This window comes from Anas platyrhynchos, chromosome 6, assembly GCF_047663525.1.
Source record: "Anas platyrhynchos isolate ZD024472 breed Pekin duck chromosome 6, IASCAAS_PekinDuck_T2T, whole genome shotgun sequence".
NCBI lineage: Eukaryota > Metazoa > Chordata > Aves > Anseriformes > Anatidae > Anas > Anas platyrhynchos.
Genome location: NC_092592.1, coordinates 10324820 through 10346336, shown reverse-complemented (window position 1 = coordinate 10346336; position 21517 = coordinate 10324820). Strand labels below are relative to the sequence as shown.

Genomic DNA, 21517 nt, shown 5'->3' with positions numbered 1-21517 from the left:
AAATTAGAAAGGCCAAAGCTCATCTGGAGCTCAATCTGGCTACTGCCGTTAAAGATAACAAAAAATGTTTTTATAAATACATCAACACAAAAAGGAGGACTAAGGAGAATCTCCATCCTTTACTGGATGCGGGGGGAAACTTAGTTACAAGAGATGAGGAAAAGGCGGAGGTGCTCAATGCCTTCTTCGCCTCAGTCTTTAGCGGCAATACCGGTTGTTCTCTGGATACCCAGTACCCTGAGCTGGCGGAAGGGGATGGGGAGCAGGATGTGGCCCTCACTATCCACGAAGAACCGGTTGGTGACCTGCTACGGCACTTGGATGTGCACAAGTCGATGGGGCCAGATGGGATCCACCCAAGGGTACTGAGAGAACTGGCAGAGGAGCTGGCCAAGCCTCTTACCATCATTTATCAACAGCCCTGGCTATCGGGGGAGGTCCCAGTTGACTGGCGACTAGCAAACATGATGCCCATCTACAAGAAGGGCCGGAGGACTGACCTGGGAAACTACAGGTGATCATCCCCCTGTGCTCGGCTCTGGTGAGGCAGCACCTCAAGTACTGTGTTCAGTTTTGGGCCCCTCGCTACAAGAAGGACATCGAGGTGCTTGAGCGGGTCCAGAGAAGGGCGACAAAGCTGGTGAGGGGCCTGGAGAACAAGTCCTACGAGGAGCGGCTGAGGGAGCTGGGCTTGTTCAGCCTGGAGAAAAGGAGGCTCAGGGGCGACCTTATTGCTCTCTACAGGTACCTCAAAGGAGGCTGTAGAGAGGTGGGGGTTGGTCTGTTCTCCCACGTGCCTGGTGACAGGACGAGGGGGAATGGGCTTAAGTTGCGCCAGGGGAGGTTTAGGTTGGACCTTAGGAAGAACTTCTTTACAGAAAGGGTTGTTAGGCACTGGAACAGGCTGCCCGGGGAGGTGGTAGAGTCACCATCCCTGGAGGTCTTTAAAAGACGTTTAGATGTAGAGCTTAGGGATATGGTTTAGTGGGGACTGTTAGCGTTAGGTCAGAGGTTGGACTCGATGATCTTGAGGTCTCTTCCAACCTAGAAATTCTGTGATTCTGTGATTAATTTGTGTATCAAAGGGCTGAACATGAGATACTCACATGAATCAAACCCAAGCTGTCTTGTCTTCACAGTTACTTTAACATATGTTAGCTAACTGAAGTTAAGAGCCTTGAGGACAAACATATCCCGTGAGGATGGAACTGAAGGGAGTCTGGGAGTGAAGCCCAGAGTAGCTGGGAAGTTACTCTGTGGGAGAGAGAAAGCTAAGAGATTAAATTGCTTCCCTTGCTCCCTTGAGAGAAGAATTAGTTTGCTTTAAAACAACCCTCAGCAAATGAGGTTTGCAAGAATTTCAGTTCACTAACAAGAGAATACAAAAACAAAAATTAGGTAAGTAACAGTCATACACAAAAATGCGTTAGGTAGTGCAAATTAATTCTCTACCAGCTGTGTTTGAAAACAGTTACAGAAAGAACATACCTTATATCCAAGCTCTATAAATGTTTATTCACATGCTAATGGATTCTTAGGACAGATTCTGGTTTTGATTTTACTCTTTGTATTTTGCAACACTATGAATATATATTTTTAGGGGGGTTCTTTGAAGGTTCAATCTCTAAAACAGACAATTCTACTGAGTTAAGATGGCAGGTTTTATACAGATGAGAAAGAACAAGAACAGCCCATTTCAAACTGATTTGCCCCCATAAACACAGGTGTAAAAAGCCCCAACCTACAAACAGTACTTCCAATCATGTATTTCAGTGATCCTTTGTGTCAGAAACCATGGCAGGATTTGGAAGCTGCCAGCTCAGTGTGTATGAGGAGCTTCCCAGCACATAGCATCTTCCCATGTTTACATTCAGGAAAGAGGAGGAGGCAAACCAGCTGAGAGGCTGCCTCTCCTGGAGTTGGTTTTGACCATGCTGTGTAGCAGTGGTGTGGTCAGGCAAGATGCAGGTCACCTTCCCATGTTGCTTTCTCCACAGTGAGCCATCAGGCTGGCTGTCCCTTCACCCATCATTACAGGGGGTCACCAGTTGGGTCATTGGGCAACAGTGTCTCAGAACAGCACATCTCTGTGGTAGTGTGTATCAAGTCCAAGCTAATATCAACCCCGTTAAGACAAGTATGTGAGACAATGGAAGGCAAGAAATGAAGTGTAGCTATGCATAAGTGCACGTGCAGCCTTTTGTTCCCGAAAATCATGCTTATTTTGACAGTAACAGGAAAAAAAAAAAGAACAGCCGCAGCTTCACAAGCCAGGAAAATGGCATAAGCCTTCATGAGAGATGATTCACAATCCTACAATTCAATGAATTAGTAAGTACTGAACAACCAGAATTCAGCACTGATTTAAAAGGCCTCAGTCTGCAAGATTTATTTATATTTTTTTTTAATCCAGACTCATCCAATTTTACTGGTAATATCACAGCAACAGCAAGCTGAGCAGTTCTCTTTTAAACGATAGAAAAAAAAAGTTATAACATTGGAAAAGCTCTGCTTTGGGACCACATTTGGAGCATAACGTGGGAATGTTATGGTAGTAGGAATATCTAATCTTTTCTCTCCCTAATTATGGAGAAAAATGCAAATAATGACATGTCCATTAGGTAACAAAGGTAACAATTTCTTCACTTCTTACCTTTTTATTTTAAAGCATGTTGTATGTACCCACTCAAAAAAAAAAAAACTTAAAACTGCTAGAAAAGCATTAAGTGGTAGCACTAACTGAAAAATGTGTAACATTCAAACTAGAAGTTTCCACTGGGGAATGTAAGAACAAAACATTTTTAGTCTCATTTATGCCTGACAATGCTTGAAGTATATACAGAAGGTGATATTTGGGTTTTCAAGAAGCTTTCATTCACCTGTTCACAGAAGGAGGTCTTAGAAGACTTAAAAATCTTTTCTGCTAGAAGACTTACAATGACCCATGCAAGTCTGGCCTAGAAAGAAATAACAAGTGTGAAGAACCAAGACCAAAGCAGGAATGAAGGCTAGAAAGATGAGTTCAAGTCTCAGCTGAGGCAAATCCACATTAAAAAAAAAAATCAGAAACAAGTAAGTTTTGACATTCTCTGTTTTAATTCCAAATTAGACCTGAAACAGAGAAACATTAAAACATTATCCTGAAGACTTCCTTCAGAGCATCTCCACCTCACCAACAAACTGACCAACTGTCATCTGCCCAAGTGCAAAAAAACAGAAAAGAAAACAGCCCGAAAGTGTGCAATATCTTTCTCCTGCTTCATGTTTTAGGAAATTAGAGAGAAGTTGAAACAATGTCATTTTCATGGTAAACACAACTTTTGTTGTTGTTTTTGAGAACCTCCCACAAGAAAAGCAGCTTTTTTTTGACTAGTTATAACACATATAAAATAGGTGAAATGATGGCCATAATTATTTCAGAGAGGCAAATAAGCCACATCCTATTCACATTCAAGTCTGTATGCTAGCCATGATTAGATTTTTCTCATTAGAAGATATGTGGATGGGAATAAATTCAGAGATAATGGAGCAGCTGGGGAGACAAGACCAGAGCGAGTGCACAAGAGGTCAAACAAATGCATTAAACCCAATTATTCAGGAATATCAAAAAAAGAAATAATCATGACAGTCCATATCACTGTGCCCATAATTGCAAGTGTCCCAGAGATTCTGAGAATCAAATGCGCAACAAATGTGTGCGCGTGTGGGGGGGAAGGAAGGCAGTATGTTGTTTGAAGTCTCACGTATGTAACACGAGCTTGGAATTTCATCTTGTTCCCAACATGGCAATATGTGCTGCATCTACCAGAAAGGAATAATTTTCTTTACAAGACCAGCAATTTAAACGCACACATGATCAGGATTGCTTTTAAGCTGCCCTGGGTTAGCATCTATCAATTTAAAATGTCTGTTTCCATTTGCAATTATGAAAGTAATTTACATACAGTTCAAAAAGAAACTCTCACCCATAAAGGTCTGTCAAATATTCTCTCAAACAGAGCTGAATCAATATTAACAATTTCTTACAATCTGTTGATCTATAACACCATTTAATATAGACATTTATACCTAAAACATGTCAAAGGCTTAAAACAAACTTGTAAATTATAATTTTCATGTCTTATATCTTTTATTTTCTTATGTCCAACAATCTTTTCAAACATACAACTATACGAAATATGCAAGTCAAAAACATACGAACATTTCACATAAACAAAAAAGCTACAAAACCATGCACTAGCACCAGCTAAAAATGCCTTTCCTTTAGGCTCATGTGAAGGAAAAACAGGCCCCAGAAATAAGTGAAGTACATGAATGTATTCTTGTTCAGTTTCTGAAATCACAAACCTAATCCGCCATGCAGAATACGGATTTTTAATTTTAGCCAAAGGCCAATCAGAGTTTGAGTTGTTAGTAGTTTAGAAGAGCTTCAAAAGAAAGGAAGATCTTCAACTTCTTAAAATGATCAGATAAAGCTTTAGAATTCATACAATTAACTCATCAACACTTCTATTATATAGTTGATCCCTTTTATTCTACTTACTTCAGGATTAGCTTTATTGAAATCTGTGAGGAAAAGCTAAATGAAGGGAGCAAACCTAGAAAATGCCTCCTAGATGGTTAAATAAAAATTCAAGAAACCCCAAGGATTGTTTTACCTATGCAAGCTACAGTCAAAAAAAAAAAAAGTCCTTTAATTTAACATGAGTCTTCTCCTATTTCATATTTCAGACCCTGTAATTCATTACTACTTTTAAATGTAATTATATCCCACTGAAAAGAACCATTTTGGAGAGAGTCTAGGTTTCTCACCCTCCAATCCTAATTTTTAATTGGCGATATAATAGATCAACTCCACAAATCAAGTATGTTTTACCCATAATGGGAATTGGTAAGTGATCTTATGGCCGGCTATATAGCCGAACACACTAGCTTTTTCATTTTGATTTCTCCCAAGTGGGAGATGAGGAGCGAGAGGGCAGCTGAGTGTATGGAAGTATTCAACAGTGGAAGGCAAAGTCCTTGAAGTCAGTAAAAGATGACTACCACCATAATGTTTTCTTTATCCCAGACATATTTTTCTATGCCTCTCAGCAGCTGGAAGGTGAGTGGGAGGAAGAAGCCATTTAAATAACTAAAATGTAAGATGTTCTTTATCATGACGGTATATAAAGCTTACATACACGAACTGAAACATAACATGCACCTAAGGCCTAGAGTTCCACACCTGTGCAATTTTTATTATTTTTTTTTTAAACGATACCACAGAAACACTCATCCTAAGCAAAGCAGCAGCAGAAAAGGAAAATAACTGTCTTTCTGTAAGCGTGCAGCCTGGTTCATGAGGCACAAAGAATTTGTAGTGATTCACATCTTGCAAACGTTGCAGCTATGACATGACAAGTTACACAACTGAAAGGACTCTGAATGTGACAGTTTTACCAAGTTGTTGGAAAGGAGAAACATCTGCACTGCACTTTTAATGTACAGCCTGCCCTCTTCCAGAAGTGTTCATTTCACCACCAAGGGGCAAAGAGATGCTATAGGCAGTCCCGTCTGGTCACAGCTTCCTGCTTAAGAGCATTGTTTGCTTTTTCAACCACCACTGTTACAGTCTTATTTAACTGAACATATTCTTTCCTTTAGTGCTCTTTAAACTGTATTTTACTTCTCTGTGCAAAATGTTTACTCAAATACTCTTCAGTACTCACCAGTTATCCAAGGAATATGTACGTCAAGCCCTCTTGAGAATTTTCTGTAGTGCCAGTCCTAAAGTCAAACAAAAGCACTCTTCCAGGGAGAATTGTTGCTGCATTCAGCAACGTTGCATGCATTCTTCAGTGTATTTCTACACCACATTTATTTAATTGCATACCATTGCAGCCAGCTTTTTTTTTTTTTTTTTTTTTAAACCTTCCTGTGAGGTCCCCTTCAATGCCGCTAGTCAAGCTCACTTTGTTCTTTTCTTTGTTGTTCTTTTGGTGTTTTGTTGTTTGTTTTTTTGGTTGGTTGGTTGGTTCCCCCTCCCCACCCCCGCCCCCAACATCATTCTGGAGCTTGTAGTTAGTTACTCCTGTCTTTCCATCTCCCATCTGCAGTCCCAATCATTATACTTAAGTCTAAAAGACTACTGTAGGAAAAGTCACTTCCAAGGTACAGGAGAGTTAGAAGTCTAAACCCTTTAAAAAGACAGCAGATAGCAGAGGTCTGCTAAAGAAGTATATAACAAACAGCCACTAGCTGGTAGATAACATAAGAAAACTGACTGGAGACGTCAGCAAGAAGCTGAAGGGCTCTCTCCTGCTCACTGTCTCAGAATCTTTAGCTTCCCTGACCTCCAAGGGCTTCCCAACATCTCATTCCTGTTTGGAGAGCTGCTAACATAAGCTTCGTTGCCTGCACTTCTGGAGCCATACCAAAGATTCACATGTGAAATACTCTGAAAGGACCTGCTCCTCTGGTCTCCAAATGGCAGTGTTCCATCACATTTACTGCCATTTTCCATGGTAAAAGTCACAAGGGTGTCTAGAGCAACCATGTGTATAATTTGCAGCTTTCTAGTCAAAACTGAAGAAACAGTAATTCACAGGTACAAATCCTCCACATGATAGCATAAAGAAGAATACTAGAATTGTTTCCAAACCCAACATATAACAGTTCGTTATATTTTTTTTCAGCACCAACATAGACTGAGTTCCCAAAAAACAGTTAAACTGAGTATTTCAGGGCTGCCATCTTAAATTCATATGCAGTTCATATGCACACTTTCCACTACAATTATAAATGCCCTCTTTTTTTTTTTCTTCTTTTTTTTTTTTTTTCTTTTTTGAATATTTAGCTTCACAAATGAAAAATGCATTTAGTCAACTTTAGGTATAATTTCCACAAACACAATACTGCTCTTCTAAAAATTTAAATATAGTAAACTAGCATAAAGTTTTTCAAGCTCAAAATTGGTGAATTATAGCTATGAAAGTATCTTAGAAATGATCCTTCCATCCAGACTGCAATAGAGCATAAAAACTGACTTATAACATTTTCACTATAATGACGACAAATTGAGTAAGTTCCTAAATTCATTTCCCTATTTTGCCTCATCTGTTCACTTTTTTGAGCTGCATTATCATTAACCTGAAAATTCTCAAGAGAAGTATGCCCTCAATAATAGCTCTGATCTCACCAAAAACAAGTGAGGTGTAAAAAAAAAAAAAAAAAGAACAAACAAACAAAAACTTAGTTGAATGCTATGTTTAAATACACACTCTTGTTCTAAGTAGGAGAAACACCTGCAACAAAAACCTGACTGAAAGCACTGACTGTGACCTTAAGGCAATTTGTTTTAGTATTACTTCTCACTTAGCTCACTAGTTAAGCCCTCAAAATAATTCCATGGGATCATTGTAAGAAAAATAATCCCACATTCTTAATATATACACAAACTAGCATTCTTGATCAAAGATTATCTTCCTAGTTCAGCAGTCATGCCTTCTAACGTTTTAACGTTTTCTCAGGACAAATGCTTGCACATCACCCTCATGCCATCTCCACATTATTTATATGGCAATACTTGCAGCATCTTCTTGCTGAAAAAAGAAAAAAGGACTACAAGAGTATTCAACAGAAATGGCAATAGTTGTTCGGATAACAGGAGGCATTAGCAGGAACAGATTTTCATATGCTGCTTTAATAAAGTTCACACCTCGCTATCTGCATATGGCCTTGTTCTTCAGACTAAGTTTCAACTTCTATTTATACAATTCTGATAGCCAGAAAAACAGTTTAAGTTTCATTAATTACCATGACATGCAATTCGTAACTACCATTAGCTAGAAACGTTGTACTTACGACCTTTTCCAAAGAATTAGTGGCTGACCAAGTGAACTGATTAACATCATTTGAGTATTAAACTCCAGGGTACATCCTAAACACTTCACAGAGATATCATTATCAACCTGTTTTTAGAAAAACATAAAACAGCAAAGTACATACAGCATATATAGCATTTTTTATGCACTGAAATATCTCCAATTTATATAACAATTCATTTTCAAGTTGCAAAAATTAGCTAGCAAACAATTTAAAGTTGTGGATATTTTTCATAATTTAAAGATGGAGAGCAGTATTCACTTTGACAGCTTATATACTGATTCGTTCAATCATGCCAAACATGGATGGAGCAATTACTCTGAAAGTAAAATTTTATTCACTTTATTACACTTATCCAATTCCATTATATGCACAAGAAGTTAGAATTGCCATCTATTTTTTCTTCTATGGCATAGCACATGTGCTATCCTTTTCAAAAGCAGTTTAAAAGTAACTCTGCTATTTGCCTGTTTTTTCATTTGAGGTTCCTCCATTTCACTCCCCTAACACAAAATTTTCCCTTTAAATGAATTATTCCCCGCTCTCTCCTCCACTGTTTAATCTAATGCTTCCTCATTTGGGTGCAATGTTCTGTCTCAGCAAAACTGAAGCTTCATACCAGCCAGCAAATTTTGAATAGACTCCTCCATTCTCACCTGTCTCTTCTATGTGCCTTCTGTATACAAATCAGCTCCTTCCATGTGCCACCTTGGTTGCAGATCTGACTTAGCCTTCTGCACACATACCAGCCTCTGGGATCAGTGCTCATGAGAGTTCTGTGACATTTCTCCATTTTACCATGAGACACTTGGGATTTCTCGTCTTTGTTTCTGCATCCATCTTGGAGAGCTTATTGGTTCTTACCACTCACCCCCCTCTCCACCTTTACAATTTTGATAGATTCTCAAGACTTCCCCCTTTCAGACCTACTGTTTCATTCCTTTCCAGGCACAGGTGAATACCTGCTCACTTTCAACTTTTACACCTCGGCCTCCATCACATTCTGCATAACATCACAAATAATGCATTCTCACGCACATAACATCTGCCCAGTTGTGTGGTTTATTTTCCTTAAGAGTCTTTTACCATCTTTTCATATTTGCTTTTTCAATTTCTAGACTGTTATGTTCCCTGATTTATTTCTTCCCATGTGTTTTCAGCCTTCAAGGTCTTTCATAATCCACCCTCATTTAACCCAGCGTGGTTACTTTTCCCAGTATTTATTTCTAAACAGCTTAATCAGCACCTTTTACCCCACATTTTATATCTTCTTGGCTCCTGGAAAATACAGGATCTGGTATTTTGGTTCGTTCTCTGTACTGAACCCTTCTGGAGCATACCCCTTCCATCTCTCATACTGCTGTATGAGACTCTTTCTCCCCACCTTTATCTTGAGGGATAGGAGTGGATGAAATCCTTTCATCCTGACCTGACTGAAGAAGATTCCCCATTAAAAGTTTACACCTCCTGTTACAACAGCTTCTTTCTGCTCAGACAGAAGAATCCCTTGTCTCGTGCCCCAGGGAAACCAGGCAATTTTGCTACTGGCAGGATGATAGAAAACTGCACAGTTTCTGTAAAGGACAATTACAAAGCCATCATCATTTCATCAGAGTGCTTCAAAGTGGCACTCCGGAAACTAAAGACACAACTTCACTCATTTTCTTTGCTCCATTCTTTGAGTGATCTCTTTATGTTGCTAAACATAAGGGTTGCTCAAATCTGACAGTTTTCTTTGTCCTTAGCTGACCATTTCTGTGCGTGTCCATTGCTTGAGCTGAGGATTCATTTATTACCCCTGCTCCAACAGGTGCTGTACGGATGTAACGAAGTCATTGCATAATGGAAGTTTGGAGATAAGCCCAGAAGCTTTTGCCATCTTCTGCCGAGGCATCATTTTGGCCTTTAACTTCTGAAGCCAGGAAAATACAATATTTAGAACTCCTCTCTGGTACTTTGCAATAAGAAATTGCTGCATCAAGAAGGTAAGGAGAACAACTTTCTTGTAAATACATAAGAAATTCAAACTTTTTTTTTTTTTGAGAAAGACATGAGTAGCAAGGAAGTTGGGTTTTAGTTGTTAATGTTCTTTCTACTGATAAAAAAAATCCTTTAGGAATTGATTCAGGCTAAAGTCTGAGTCTTTTATTCTTACATTGTGAATGAGGTAAATTCCAACAGAATTGAAAATAACTTTAAAGAAAAAAATCAAATGGCATATGTGGTGAAAAGTAGGTCACTGATAAGAGAACTTACATACGTAGAATTTTACTGATTGCTGATAAAATTGATAGTTACTACTATCATGGTGGCAGTTGGTTACTGAGGGTTTTTGTCACTTTCATTTCTATTTACTGTTTTATTGTCGATCTGCACAGAGTAAGGCAAAACAGATCTAACTAAATCTTGAAAGAACAATCTGTCTTGATCAGAATCATTATTGTGATTTATGTATTTATGAAAATGTTCTAGAAGGAATTGTATGCAATAGGTTCCTAGCTAAAGCAATATTTGATTGCCAAAAATAGCTGTAGTAGCTGACTGGTTTGTATTCCAGAAGAAAAAAAAAAATATGCTTCTTCCTCCCCATAGTTATCAACTTTTAGATTTACACTGCAGACAAGTTAATTTAGAAATCCCAATTATGGTGTGTTTTTTAAAGTCACAGTTCTGGAATGTTCTCCCATTCTACCACCTGGCACATTGCACCTAAAGTACTTCACCTATCCCAGTGCACATGTATCTGACTCAAACTTTGCAAGACAAAAAGGACAATTTACATATATATGAAGAGAGGTTCGGGTGCGTTAAGAAGAACTAAACCATAATCTCTTGATTATCTTTTTTTCCCCCTGAGAAGATCTAGAAAGAATTATTTTCTCTGTCCTTGGTGGCTGGCAGATTAACTGCTTTTGATACATTTTGTGAAAGAAGAAGAACAACCAGAAAAGGCATGTCATGGATTTTAATTCAGGCAAATTATCTTTGGCATGATGCTAATAAAAGAGCAATCACCGCACAGACAAGTCAGAATCCCCAGTTATTCCTACATCATCTGCCAAGCACAAGGTTAAAAGGAAAATTTTGCTCCCCCCAAAATCCAGAGTCTGGCATTGCATGTATTTGGATTAGCAAACACCATACAACAGATGCAGTTAACCATACTTACTAATTCCATATAATTTCTGTAAAGACCCGTTTTCCTCCAGCAACTTCACATGCACCATGTTGCATGCTCCTGCCTGAATATCAAACCATTGTCTTCCAGATGAGAGAATCTCAACTTCGGAGTTTGTTTCTTGCCCCCTCCCAGTCCTGACTTCTGGCTATTTCTCTTAACTCCATTTAGCTTTAAACAACAAGGCCTACAGATGCCACCTCTAATTTCCAAGGCTTTATATCAAAGCCCTGACCAGACAGATAACTGGCACAAAGACTGAAATGGTGAACTAGATTTCCAAAATGCTGCCATCTGATTCTCATCCCACACAAATATGTAATCTAAGTAATGAAAAAAGCTTTCGTCTCAAACATCAGCTTGTTCAAAGCTCTTGAAATAAGTAAAATGTTGGAATTTGGATTGAGTCATGACAAGTTAAAGCTATAATGGTAAGAAATAACCTTCTGAACAACAATAAAAAGAACATCCTTAATGTCAAGCAGAAGAGAAAGCAATTACATTCTCAGACAAGGACTGACAGTTTAAAAATATACAATGTAAAGAAAGTGTTTTTTCCATCTTAGATTTTAAGCTTCACCTTACATGTATTTGTTTTTACATTCAGCTTTTCTTTCATCACATCAAAATGAAAAACAAAGTTTAACTATTTCTGATGACATTTTAAAGGAAAACTATTTGTCTCTGGTATTAAGACATGCAGTAATTTATACATTGGTTTAATTTCATCTGTGGAATGTAAGTGAACAGTAAGAGGCATCTGTTCAATTAAGCAATTCCATACATCTAAAGAGCAGAATTTCCACATACTACAGGAATAAAGACAAAGCAGAGATAGGCAGTCAACGCAACCATCTGATTAGATGATATCACAGGACTTTAAATATCTGACTACAGCATCCCCAGTGCACACATTTGTTTCAACTGATGACAGTAATGATAAGGAAAAACTTCTGTCCAGTTACAATACAAAAATCAGAAGATTGACTTGAAATAAATTATTCTGTGCAACATCTTGCCTTGTAATTTGTGAACAACTGTATCTGAGAGAAATGATACCCAGCGAGGAAAAACACAGATGGAAAAGGAAATAAGGAAAGGAGACTTTTTCCTATCCGAAGCTTCCTGGAATCTGGTAGTTTTGTTCACCTTGTTCTAACCTGACATAACATCAGACAACAGTGTACACAGACCATTACTAAATTAATGATCAAGGAATTAGAGGGAAGTTCTACAAAGATTGTAACATTTGGAGACTGTAAATTTCTTATCCAGGTTTCAGGTGGTAATTTAGAAGGAAAGGGAACAACGATTCATGCCAACACCATACGCTGCTAATACATATACAAGTAAAGCGCATCTTAATTTCTCACTAAAGTGCTGAATAGAACATGCAACTGACAAAGATTAACTGAGATAGAGGTCCGCATTCCTAATTATTTTCTAAGGACATTGACCCAAATCACATTCAACCACAAGTACACAGCTCTACTGACTGATAGAGGATTTTAGTCGGTTAGGTACAAGCAAGTTCTGTAGAAAAGCTCTCAGTCGAGAAGCTTTGTCATATCAAAGACATGCAAAATTGGCTATGCTAAATGGTAATGCTTTTCATATAATTTTTGAAGAGTTACTGTTTATTCGCTTACATAAACAAAGCAACATCTATAATATGAAACATTAAAGAAGTGCACAACAGCAACACAGATGCTTATAGAAACAGATGAATTAGAAGAGACTCCAAAACAAGTGAAGACAAAAGCACAAAATGGTAGATAAACACGTCCTCAAGAAGTGTTCAAGAAGATAAGATACCTCCAAAGATTTTACAGTATTCATTTTTTTTTTTCCCCATCGATTAATATTATTGTTTAACATCATAGAGAGGTACAAAAAAAACCTGACATATAAACTCAGAGAATGAACAAAAGTAGAACTTAAAGTTTTTACCTTTCTAGGGCTTTCTGGAGGGTAGAACCTGTGGTATACCTAAAAATCAAAGAAATAGAAAATAATTAAAACTGATAGGCAAAACAATCTGCATGGCAATACAAACAGCGTCTACATGAAAACGTGTGATATGTATGGTCTGCCGTGCACCAATTCACAGACCATCATTGCTTTGTAACGAAGGTCTCAGGAATACCCATCCTGCGCCTTACAAACACACACAACATGGAATATCAGCTTCATCAGAAGTATGAAGTTACATGTTTTACATCCCACAGCTGACTGATGTCACAACACACAATTCACATCACACAGAATGCAGTTGTCTCATTGTATCTCACAAGGATATTACACAAACCAATTGCTTTTAACCTACGTAAAAAAGTCAGTGCATCCCAGAAATGTGTTCTAAACATTTTTTCTAAACAGATCCACACATTACTGTGAAGGAAAAGATCAAGTCATTTGCAAACTGGGGAAAATGGACTGAAGAATCCTGAGACATGAGACAAGGGAATGGCAAACCAAAAACCTCCAAAGCACTGAAAGAGCACAAGATCATCCCATAACTTCTGACAGCTTTCCTTCCAGTTCTGCCAAAACCTACAGATAGCCAGGAAAACCTGCAGGATGAAGTCTGTGGAAAAAAATAAGCAGAAAAACCTGCTTCATCTACTTGGAAAATAACAAGAACAGAGACAGCCTATATTTTTCATCAGCACACTTCGGTTTTAAGCATCTTGGTATAGCTTCACATTCTAGATGCCACCCATTACAGTCCTTGACCAAATGCTTTTCAGTGAGGAAAGTAGTCAGAAACACAACCAGGTAAAAGATGACTTCTTGGCAGGGTGAAGGAAAGAGAGGAAAGAGGCCAAGCAGATGCCATGGAGTTATGACACAGCTTTCCAGAAACTTTCTTGCATCTCCACAGAGTTAAGACTATCCAATTCTTTGGTTCTTCAGGTGCAAAAACAGGAAGCAGAACCTGTCAATGTTATGAATCACTGTCTTTTTTTTTTTTTTTTGGGGGGGGGGGGGGGCAGGGGGGAGGAGGGGAACACATGACAAAGTCCACCTGTCTCAACTCAGATCAAGAAAAAAAAATGATAATAATTTATGCCTTCCCAGAATAGTCACTCACTTCGAGCTGCTTGACTTCCAAAGCCATTACAAAAAAAAAAAAAAACACAAACTAAACTTTAAATTGTTGCCACATCTCTGCTTTCTCTAAGTGAATACAGCACACAGAATCACAAAATTTACTCAGAACTGTATCATTTGCTGTCACAAACTGCCCAGACTATAAACTGAGCTAAACAACCACCTTACTATAGAAACAGTCCCACTGAAAAAGAATAATAGAATATGATATAGGTGGCTATTTTTAAAAATACTTAAAATCCTTGTGAGAAACTAAGCTCAATAGATGAATACTCTTTTTGTTCTTTTGTCAGTGGGAATGTAATGATCTTTTTAAACATGTAATTCAGAATGAATTATTACCAATATCTATATAGAGGTCAGCTAATTCTGTGTATCATACAAAAAGCCAAGTAGTTCAGAAATATTCCTTTCCCAAGAAAAAGCATTCTGTCCAATAATCCTTGTAATGAAGAATAAAATACTTTCACATCACAAGTCTCAAGTTTGTATTCAAAGACCTAACTTTAATACAAAACATTTCAGTAATAAACAGGGAAAGAAAAAAACAGCCAATAGCATTGTACAATAATTAAAATTTCCCATCATAAAAAACAAACAGCTTTCCAGTTTAACAATTATTTGACTACAATTCTAAACAAACAATATGTTCCACCTCTGTAAATATTACATTCCGGTTTTAATTCTTAACTTATGCAAAACATTACACTGATCATTCAACAATTCATTTTTAATGTACCTGAAGAGGTCTTTACAATCCCTAGTGAATAATTCATGTTTCCGTTTTGCCATTCTCTCCCAGTGTAGAAGGAGCACCTTTAATTCAGTCATGGCCCTGACTTCATGAAGTCAGAACATCACCAGAAAATAGTCAAAATGCTCACAAGGACAAACTGCTTCACATACTGTATCCAATTCCCAAGTGGAAGTACTAAATAATCCTAGATATATCCAAAACATCAAATCAGGATCTGAGAAGACTGGCCATATGCTAAACTGTCACTCCTATACTAAATGATGAATTAAGATACCAGTGTAACTGGCTGCTTACTACAATACTGTTCATGTCACTCACATATGTTGCTTTGGCAGTTATTACAGGGTGTGTTTTTTTGTTGTTGTTGTTTAATCAGCACATTAGATTTGAGAAAAAAATGCAGATCAGTTAAGGCACTGAATTTTTGACCTATTTCCATGGAACTGGAAGAAATGTTTCAAAAGGACTAGAAAAAAATGTGAAGGATAACTGTTGCATCTTTGCAATTTACATAATGGAAAACATGAGAAACCCAAGACACAGCTAAACAATAGTTCAGCAATCAGTATTTTCTGCAGTCTGAACAAAAGTGTGAAAATGTAACGCCTGTGGTACTATGAAGAGGATGTACAGAGGGGAGAAAAACATTTATCCATATCACATCAAGAAGCATAACATGAATTTTACTAACTAGTTCGCATGAACATCTCACTGATTAGAACTGGTGCTTTTCTCCATAGCTGGCATATAAGGTAAATGAATCCAATAATTAAAAAGTTATGACAGTGGCATGATAAAAGATATGAAGCAGCTATATGGTAAAACATATAAAGTAATTAAATGCTTATATTAGCTTCTTGTATCCACAGCCAAGATTCTGGTTACTGCAGAGTTATGGCTAGACAAAATCAGGATTGTCAAATTTGTAACACTGGTATCATAAGCAAGACTACGGAGCAACAAATTCTTTGTGTTTCTGTAGCAGTCAGAAGGATAAGAATACCTTGTTTTTTTAGCTCTTAACCATGTTTCTTACACTCCACAGGAATGTTAGTTTCCACACTCCCCAAAATTAGCATTAGGAAAAAAGGGTAACTTTGACAATAGACTTAATAACCAAGGCTTCCAAGCATTACCTTGTTCAGAGTTTCACAAAACCTTTTCTGACAAATTGGAAGTAGAGAGAGTTGGGTTACAGATTTGCAGCAAGGGGTGGAAGGGAAGGAATGGAATATATCTGTACTTTCCATAACCAGCATAAGGTACAAGGAGTCCTCTGAATGATTTCATTTTTAATAGATTGGATTCTTCTTTCATGATTCGTTTTTCTCATCCATTTACTCTAAGGCTACATTGAAGTTTCTGTAAATGACTGTACTATAACACTCAGTTCTTTCCGCAGCTGCTTGTGTATCTTATCTAATAAACAGTCTGACAGAATACAGATGTACAACATCCTGGTCCCACAGAAATACTGAGCTGCAGATGGTTAAGGGAAAGTATCTCAGTGCAAGTTATTCTATTGAATGGTGCTCCAATACTTGTGCGTGCACATGTCTAGGTAACTAAGTTCTTATATGCAAATTCAGGTACATATAGTTGTGTATGTCACTTTGTGCAATACTGATTTTAGGTTGGTATTTATGAAAAAACACCTGTAAGTCTGGAGTAAAAGACCTGAAGATGTTAGACTTTTTTTCAAGCAGTGTAAAATAGCATTTTTGAGGAAAGAGTTTTAATCACATTGTGATTGATTAATCACAATGATAATTTGGCTCCAGGTTAGGCACCACAAATAAGATCTACTCTATCATTTTCTCTGTGAATATGAGGAATTAGAAATACCATGCCTACCACTACCTTGAGCACCTGCTACCACTCTTAAATGTGCCAGCGAATACTGGTCAAACTGGAATGTCAATGAGAAAATAAACAGAAGATCTCATGGACAGAGATTTGGGGACCTACCAAGCTTCCACACATTCTTCAACAAAACCTGCCTGGACGATATAACAGGCAGCCAATAAGATCTTTTGTGAGACAGAATTTCTTGATCTAACAAGTTGCCAAAGAGAATCAAACGATGCCAACAGCAGCAGCAAGAGCATCATTACATGGCGGTCAGCTGCATGGTGACTAGTAAGTACTGATTAACAATATGCAAACAGATATAAATACTTTCAGTAACGGGAGTCCATTCAGTCTCCCACACTGAAGCAGAAATTCCTGCATTCTCTGAGACAGTGTATTATATGGCCTCCAGTCAATGGTTCTGATGAGGTAGACTTACAGAACACTAGGGGCTTTATAACTTGAACAAAACAATGCACAACCACATATAAAAACTTTGCCAATCTAACAGTAAGACTGATTTGATAACAGGCTTATGAAGTTTTTTGTTTTTTTTAAACACATGAGAAAAATATTTGTTTTCAGTGGTGATTCAGATGAAGCAAAATACTTATTAGTATTGTTGGTAGAACTCAATTTTCAAGAGATTAAAAACTATAGCCAATGGTTTGACTTACTCCTTCTACATTTCAGAAATAACAACTAGTAGTGTAACACCACTGGGAGATGTCTCACTGTTCTGGAGGACACTCGTCCTTAGGGACGCACGTCCCAGTCGCATTCCCAGCTGACACATCACATTCTTTGTGCTGCAGTAAGATGAGAGACTCAGAGGCTCAGGTTAGTCCTGTCACAGACTTTAACCCAGTTAACCAAAATACAGAAGAGAGGTATCCATGTATTAGTAGTTCTTTCGGATAATTTTTCACATTCTACACTAGACTCCTATTTACCCTGTAAATTGGTAGCATCGCCTTCAGCTGACATATGAATTCTGAGGTGCTCTTTATCACTCATATCTGGTACATTTTAAATGTTTAAATGATGTATCTAGTCCCATCGCAACACAGGCTTTTGTAGCATTTTAATGTCTTGGCTTTTAGTAGCTAGAATCCAGCAAAGGGGATACAAGTGCTATTACTGGTCGCTAATGGATATTCTCCTTCAGCTCAATTGCTGAACTACATTTTGAATAAAGGGTTTGATACCCGAAGGGAACAGCCTCCTTTCATTACTGTCCAACACTTAGACTAAAGGAGAACTCTCTGCAAGTGGTTAGCAGGGACAATGTTCATATTTCTATTTCTAGGTTCCCTCTTATTAGAGGATAAAAGGCATTGCGTAATATTTAATTTATGCAGGTCACATCCAATACATTGAGTCCTACAGCTAGACATTTCCACACACAGTCCTCTCCTATTTCAATTTTAAAATTACCTTTTATTCAGAGTATTCCTTTGTGAAAACATACATTTAAAGACATAAAGAAACAGCAGAAAATGTTACCCATTTTTTGAGCTGTCCCTCTCAAAATGTGCAACCACCTCCCACCTATGCTTAATATGATTGTGTGATTTGTGTCAACCTTTGTTACCTATGCCACATCCTGCTGCCCGTACACTGCTTTCAAGAGACCTGAAACATACATAAGCATATCTACACCAGTTTTGACCCAGATACCTGCTAAAAGTACTGAAGACCTCAGCTTGTCTACATAGTTCAAAGGAGCAATGTTAGCTCCAGAACCAAGAGAGTCAATGCTGCAGTCAGCTACCAAACAGAAGTAAAATCCTTGCTGTTTTTAGGGTTATCTCTGCAGCAACAACAAAACATAATCATACTGTCCCATAAATAAAAGGATGCCTCCACAGTCCAGCTTAGTAAATCCTTGAGCAAGACCCCTACAAGTTTATTATTCCTCAATATTTCTCCTTATCAAGGTTTCAACCCTCAAGAAAGGGTTAAAACCCAGTGTTGGAAGTGTGCACACCACAGCCACTACTGGCTGGAACTAGAGATGCCAATCCTGTTTACACTGCCTTTGGCACATGCAGCATTCTTCAGATGAGCTTCAAAGTATTGCTCCTCTGCCACATGTATGCATGTCTTCAGCTAGTGTAACGATTTCAGAATGCCGAGTATTTTCTCTCACCGCTGTTGAGCTCATCACTTCTGCTAGAGTTGTATAGCAAAGTTAGAGATGCCATCCATTTTCTGAACTGTCTCTAAATAACTGCACACTAATTGGTGGCACATATCCTCAATTTTCTCTTCTATGCCCAGGACTTAGCTCTCTATTCCTCCTTACACACAGAGTAGAGCACTTTTGCAAAAATCAGAGCCTGAACTCCAAGACTTTGGAGCTACTTTATTTTTCTATCTCAAGCACAAGCCACACTTTCTCATCTCATCCCAGAGAGGACTTAATGAGTACTTTGTGTGACCTGAGCAAAACCTGAGCAAACCTTCAGGAAAAAACACACCGTCTCAGGAATAGTCCTCTAGGAGATCACCTAAATCATCAGAAGTGCCACTAGAGACACCCATATACTAGCCAGTAGTGTATGTTATTGTTGGCTTTTACAGTGAGACTTAAAACCTGACTAATATTTTAAAGCTATTGCTGAAATAGTATAACCATCTTAAATAGCACTATTCAAACAAAAAAGCATCTGTGATAAAAATTACGAAGGAAAAGCAGTAACTTCTCTTCCAGTAGCAACTAACACATGCACATAGTACTCCTTATTTAACATATTACAAGATTCCATTTCTAGTACGTTATATGATTTAAGTTGTCTCGGTTGGTTTGTTTGAAGATCCGTGCCTTTTCCCCTTTTCCTCATTTTAATTCACTACATCTCCAGTCTGTCAATAACAGCAGAACATGCTATTTGCTTCAATTTAATTGCACAACTAAAAAAGATTCTCTTTTTAGATTCAAAGCTGCTGCCTTCCCATGCAGTAAGAATTTGTCTAATACACACAGCACTTCTGCACAATCTACATGTTTGCTAAGTTAAAGACCTAAGTAGCCTCAGCAGCCAGTTTAATATTTCACTGCAATCTTCTGACATGCTAATTAATAGCTAATCAGAAAGCTCCTAATAAGTAAATGAGATGTTATTTAGATTAACACTGGCTATTTAAGAGCTGATCACTCACAGCATGTAGATAGTGAACCGAAATTGGCCATCTCATGCGACATAATTTTAACTATTTTTCAGAAAATAATTTGGTTCTGCTCAAAATGCACTTTTATGAGACTATCTTCAATATTATGGCAGTGAAAACAGTGGCAAACAGCAAATTCCATGGGCATCACTTCATACAGTTTATTTCACTGAATTACCATCCCCTCCACCCCAAATCCTAGCCTTTCTATGGAAAGAAAGAGCTCACATAGCATGATAGTAGAGTGTCTAATTTCATGCAGTAAACCTTGTATTCTTGTTTACAGAAGCCTGTTTTTAGATGACAGAAAATAAGCTCATGGTTAAGTCACTGCTGCAGGGGGGAAAACGCCAAAAGAAAATATAATAGACAAAGGCTTGACAAACCAACCAACCACAAGTGAATGGTGAGTATTTCCACTAAAGATCTGGATAACATCCTGGTCACGTACAACTTCCAGCTATATCCATTAATTACCTAAAGAGGCTTCATGTTCAAATTACGGAGGTGGCAACCATATCGCCTCCCTCTCTTTAACGGTAACCTGGACAGACATGTTTTATAATGTCACCAAAAAACCTCTATATAGAGTTACTAATCCCAAATATTAGTGCACCACAGTCACTATTCTTACAGTTTTGTTAGTATTTCATTGAAGACATTTCATCATTACTGCATTTAGGGATAGGATATTTGGTAGTAGTGGAAATCGTTGAAGAGCTCATAAAAGGTGTTCACGTAGCACTAATAACAGGTTTACTTGGCATACATTGGTACCTTCACAGCTGATTGCTACAAACAAGTTCTCTGCAAAGAAAATTCAAGTAACTAATGATAGACTATTCAGAAACTTCAGAAAGTTTGAATTCTGTAACTTTAGCATTCACATTATAAGTTAAGCTTAAGGTTATATTCTTCCAAGTAGAGAACAGAATCATTCTACAAGAGCTGCCTGTGAACTGAGGAAGCACTTCAAATCAATTGCTTATGAACCACCTACAGACTAAAATGATTTCAAGGCTAATTCTTGCTTTCAACACAGTATTCTAGCTGACAAGAAAAACAAAACTCACAATTTAAAGTTACCAGGAAATAGTTTGTTTGGTTATGCAATTGTTAAGTTCCTATATTAACTGTTCAGACTCTTCAAAGATCATTAAAATATCACAGACAAGAAATTTTCAAAGAGCCAAGCATCACCTGTACTGACAAGTGTTCTTGTGCCCTTCACCTAACCACGTTGAATTATAATGCCTTCTTGTATCATGCATTGGGTGTTCTGAAATATTTTTAATTCACACATCAAATTTCAGCACTTCAGGGGAAGGCCCTGCATAGGCAAAACTTCAGTGTGCGTGTGGTATCTCTTATTATAGGAAAACAAGGAAACTCACTCAAATTCTCTTCAAGAAAAGCTCAAAGTTTTAGAAATGTTCTAACACTGTGGTGCTGCTTTCAGTAGCATTTTCATCTTCTGAACGACTAAAATGCAAAACTGGAAGCCATAGACAAGGGTCTCTTGGGAGTTTCATGTTCCTCTATTCATGAGAATGACTGAGATGTTTTGTTCTCTGCTA

The 21517-nt window shown here is 37.8% G+C and overlaps 2 protein-coding genes and 1 long non-coding RNA gene across 7 annotated transcripts in view; 1 reads left to right on the top strand and 2 right to left on the bottom strand.

Moving 5' to 3' along the window:
* The window catches only part of LOC140002798 (uncharacterized), a 42007-nt gene extending 32084 nt beyond the window's left edge, over positions 1-9923 (top strand). The window contains exon 4 of the long non-coding RNA XR_011810339.1: positions 9677-9923. This is a non-coding gene — a long non-coding RNA (uncharacterized lncRNA). The remainder of the gene's footprint in view (positions 1-9676) is intronic.
* Positions 1-21517, bottom strand: part of RHOBTB1 (Rho related BTB domain containing 1) — a 216825-nt gene that overhangs the window by 72638 nt on the left and 122670 nt on the right. For 2 of the 4 annotated variants that reach the window (XR_011810330.1, XR_011810327.1), the window contains exon 21: positions 12995-13033. The gene's annotated coding sequence lies outside the window, so the exon portion shown is untranslated. Of the gene's footprint in view, positions 1-3077; positions 3802-7664; positions 7953-12994; positions 13034-21517 lie in introns of those variants that run through there. The other 2 variants (XR_011810328.1, XR_011810329.1) reach the window with 2 other exon arrangements.
* ANK3 (ankyrin 3) overlaps positions 1-21517 on the bottom strand; it is a 355138-nt gene that overhangs the window by 301305 nt on the left and 32316 nt on the right. For both annotated transcript variants that reach the window (XM_072040023.1, XM_072040026.1), the window contains exon 2: positions 12995-13033. In XM_072040023.1, coding sequence (XP_071896124.1) covers positions 12995-13033 — 39 coding nt within the window. The remainder of the gene's footprint in view (positions 1-12994; positions 13034-21517) is intronic.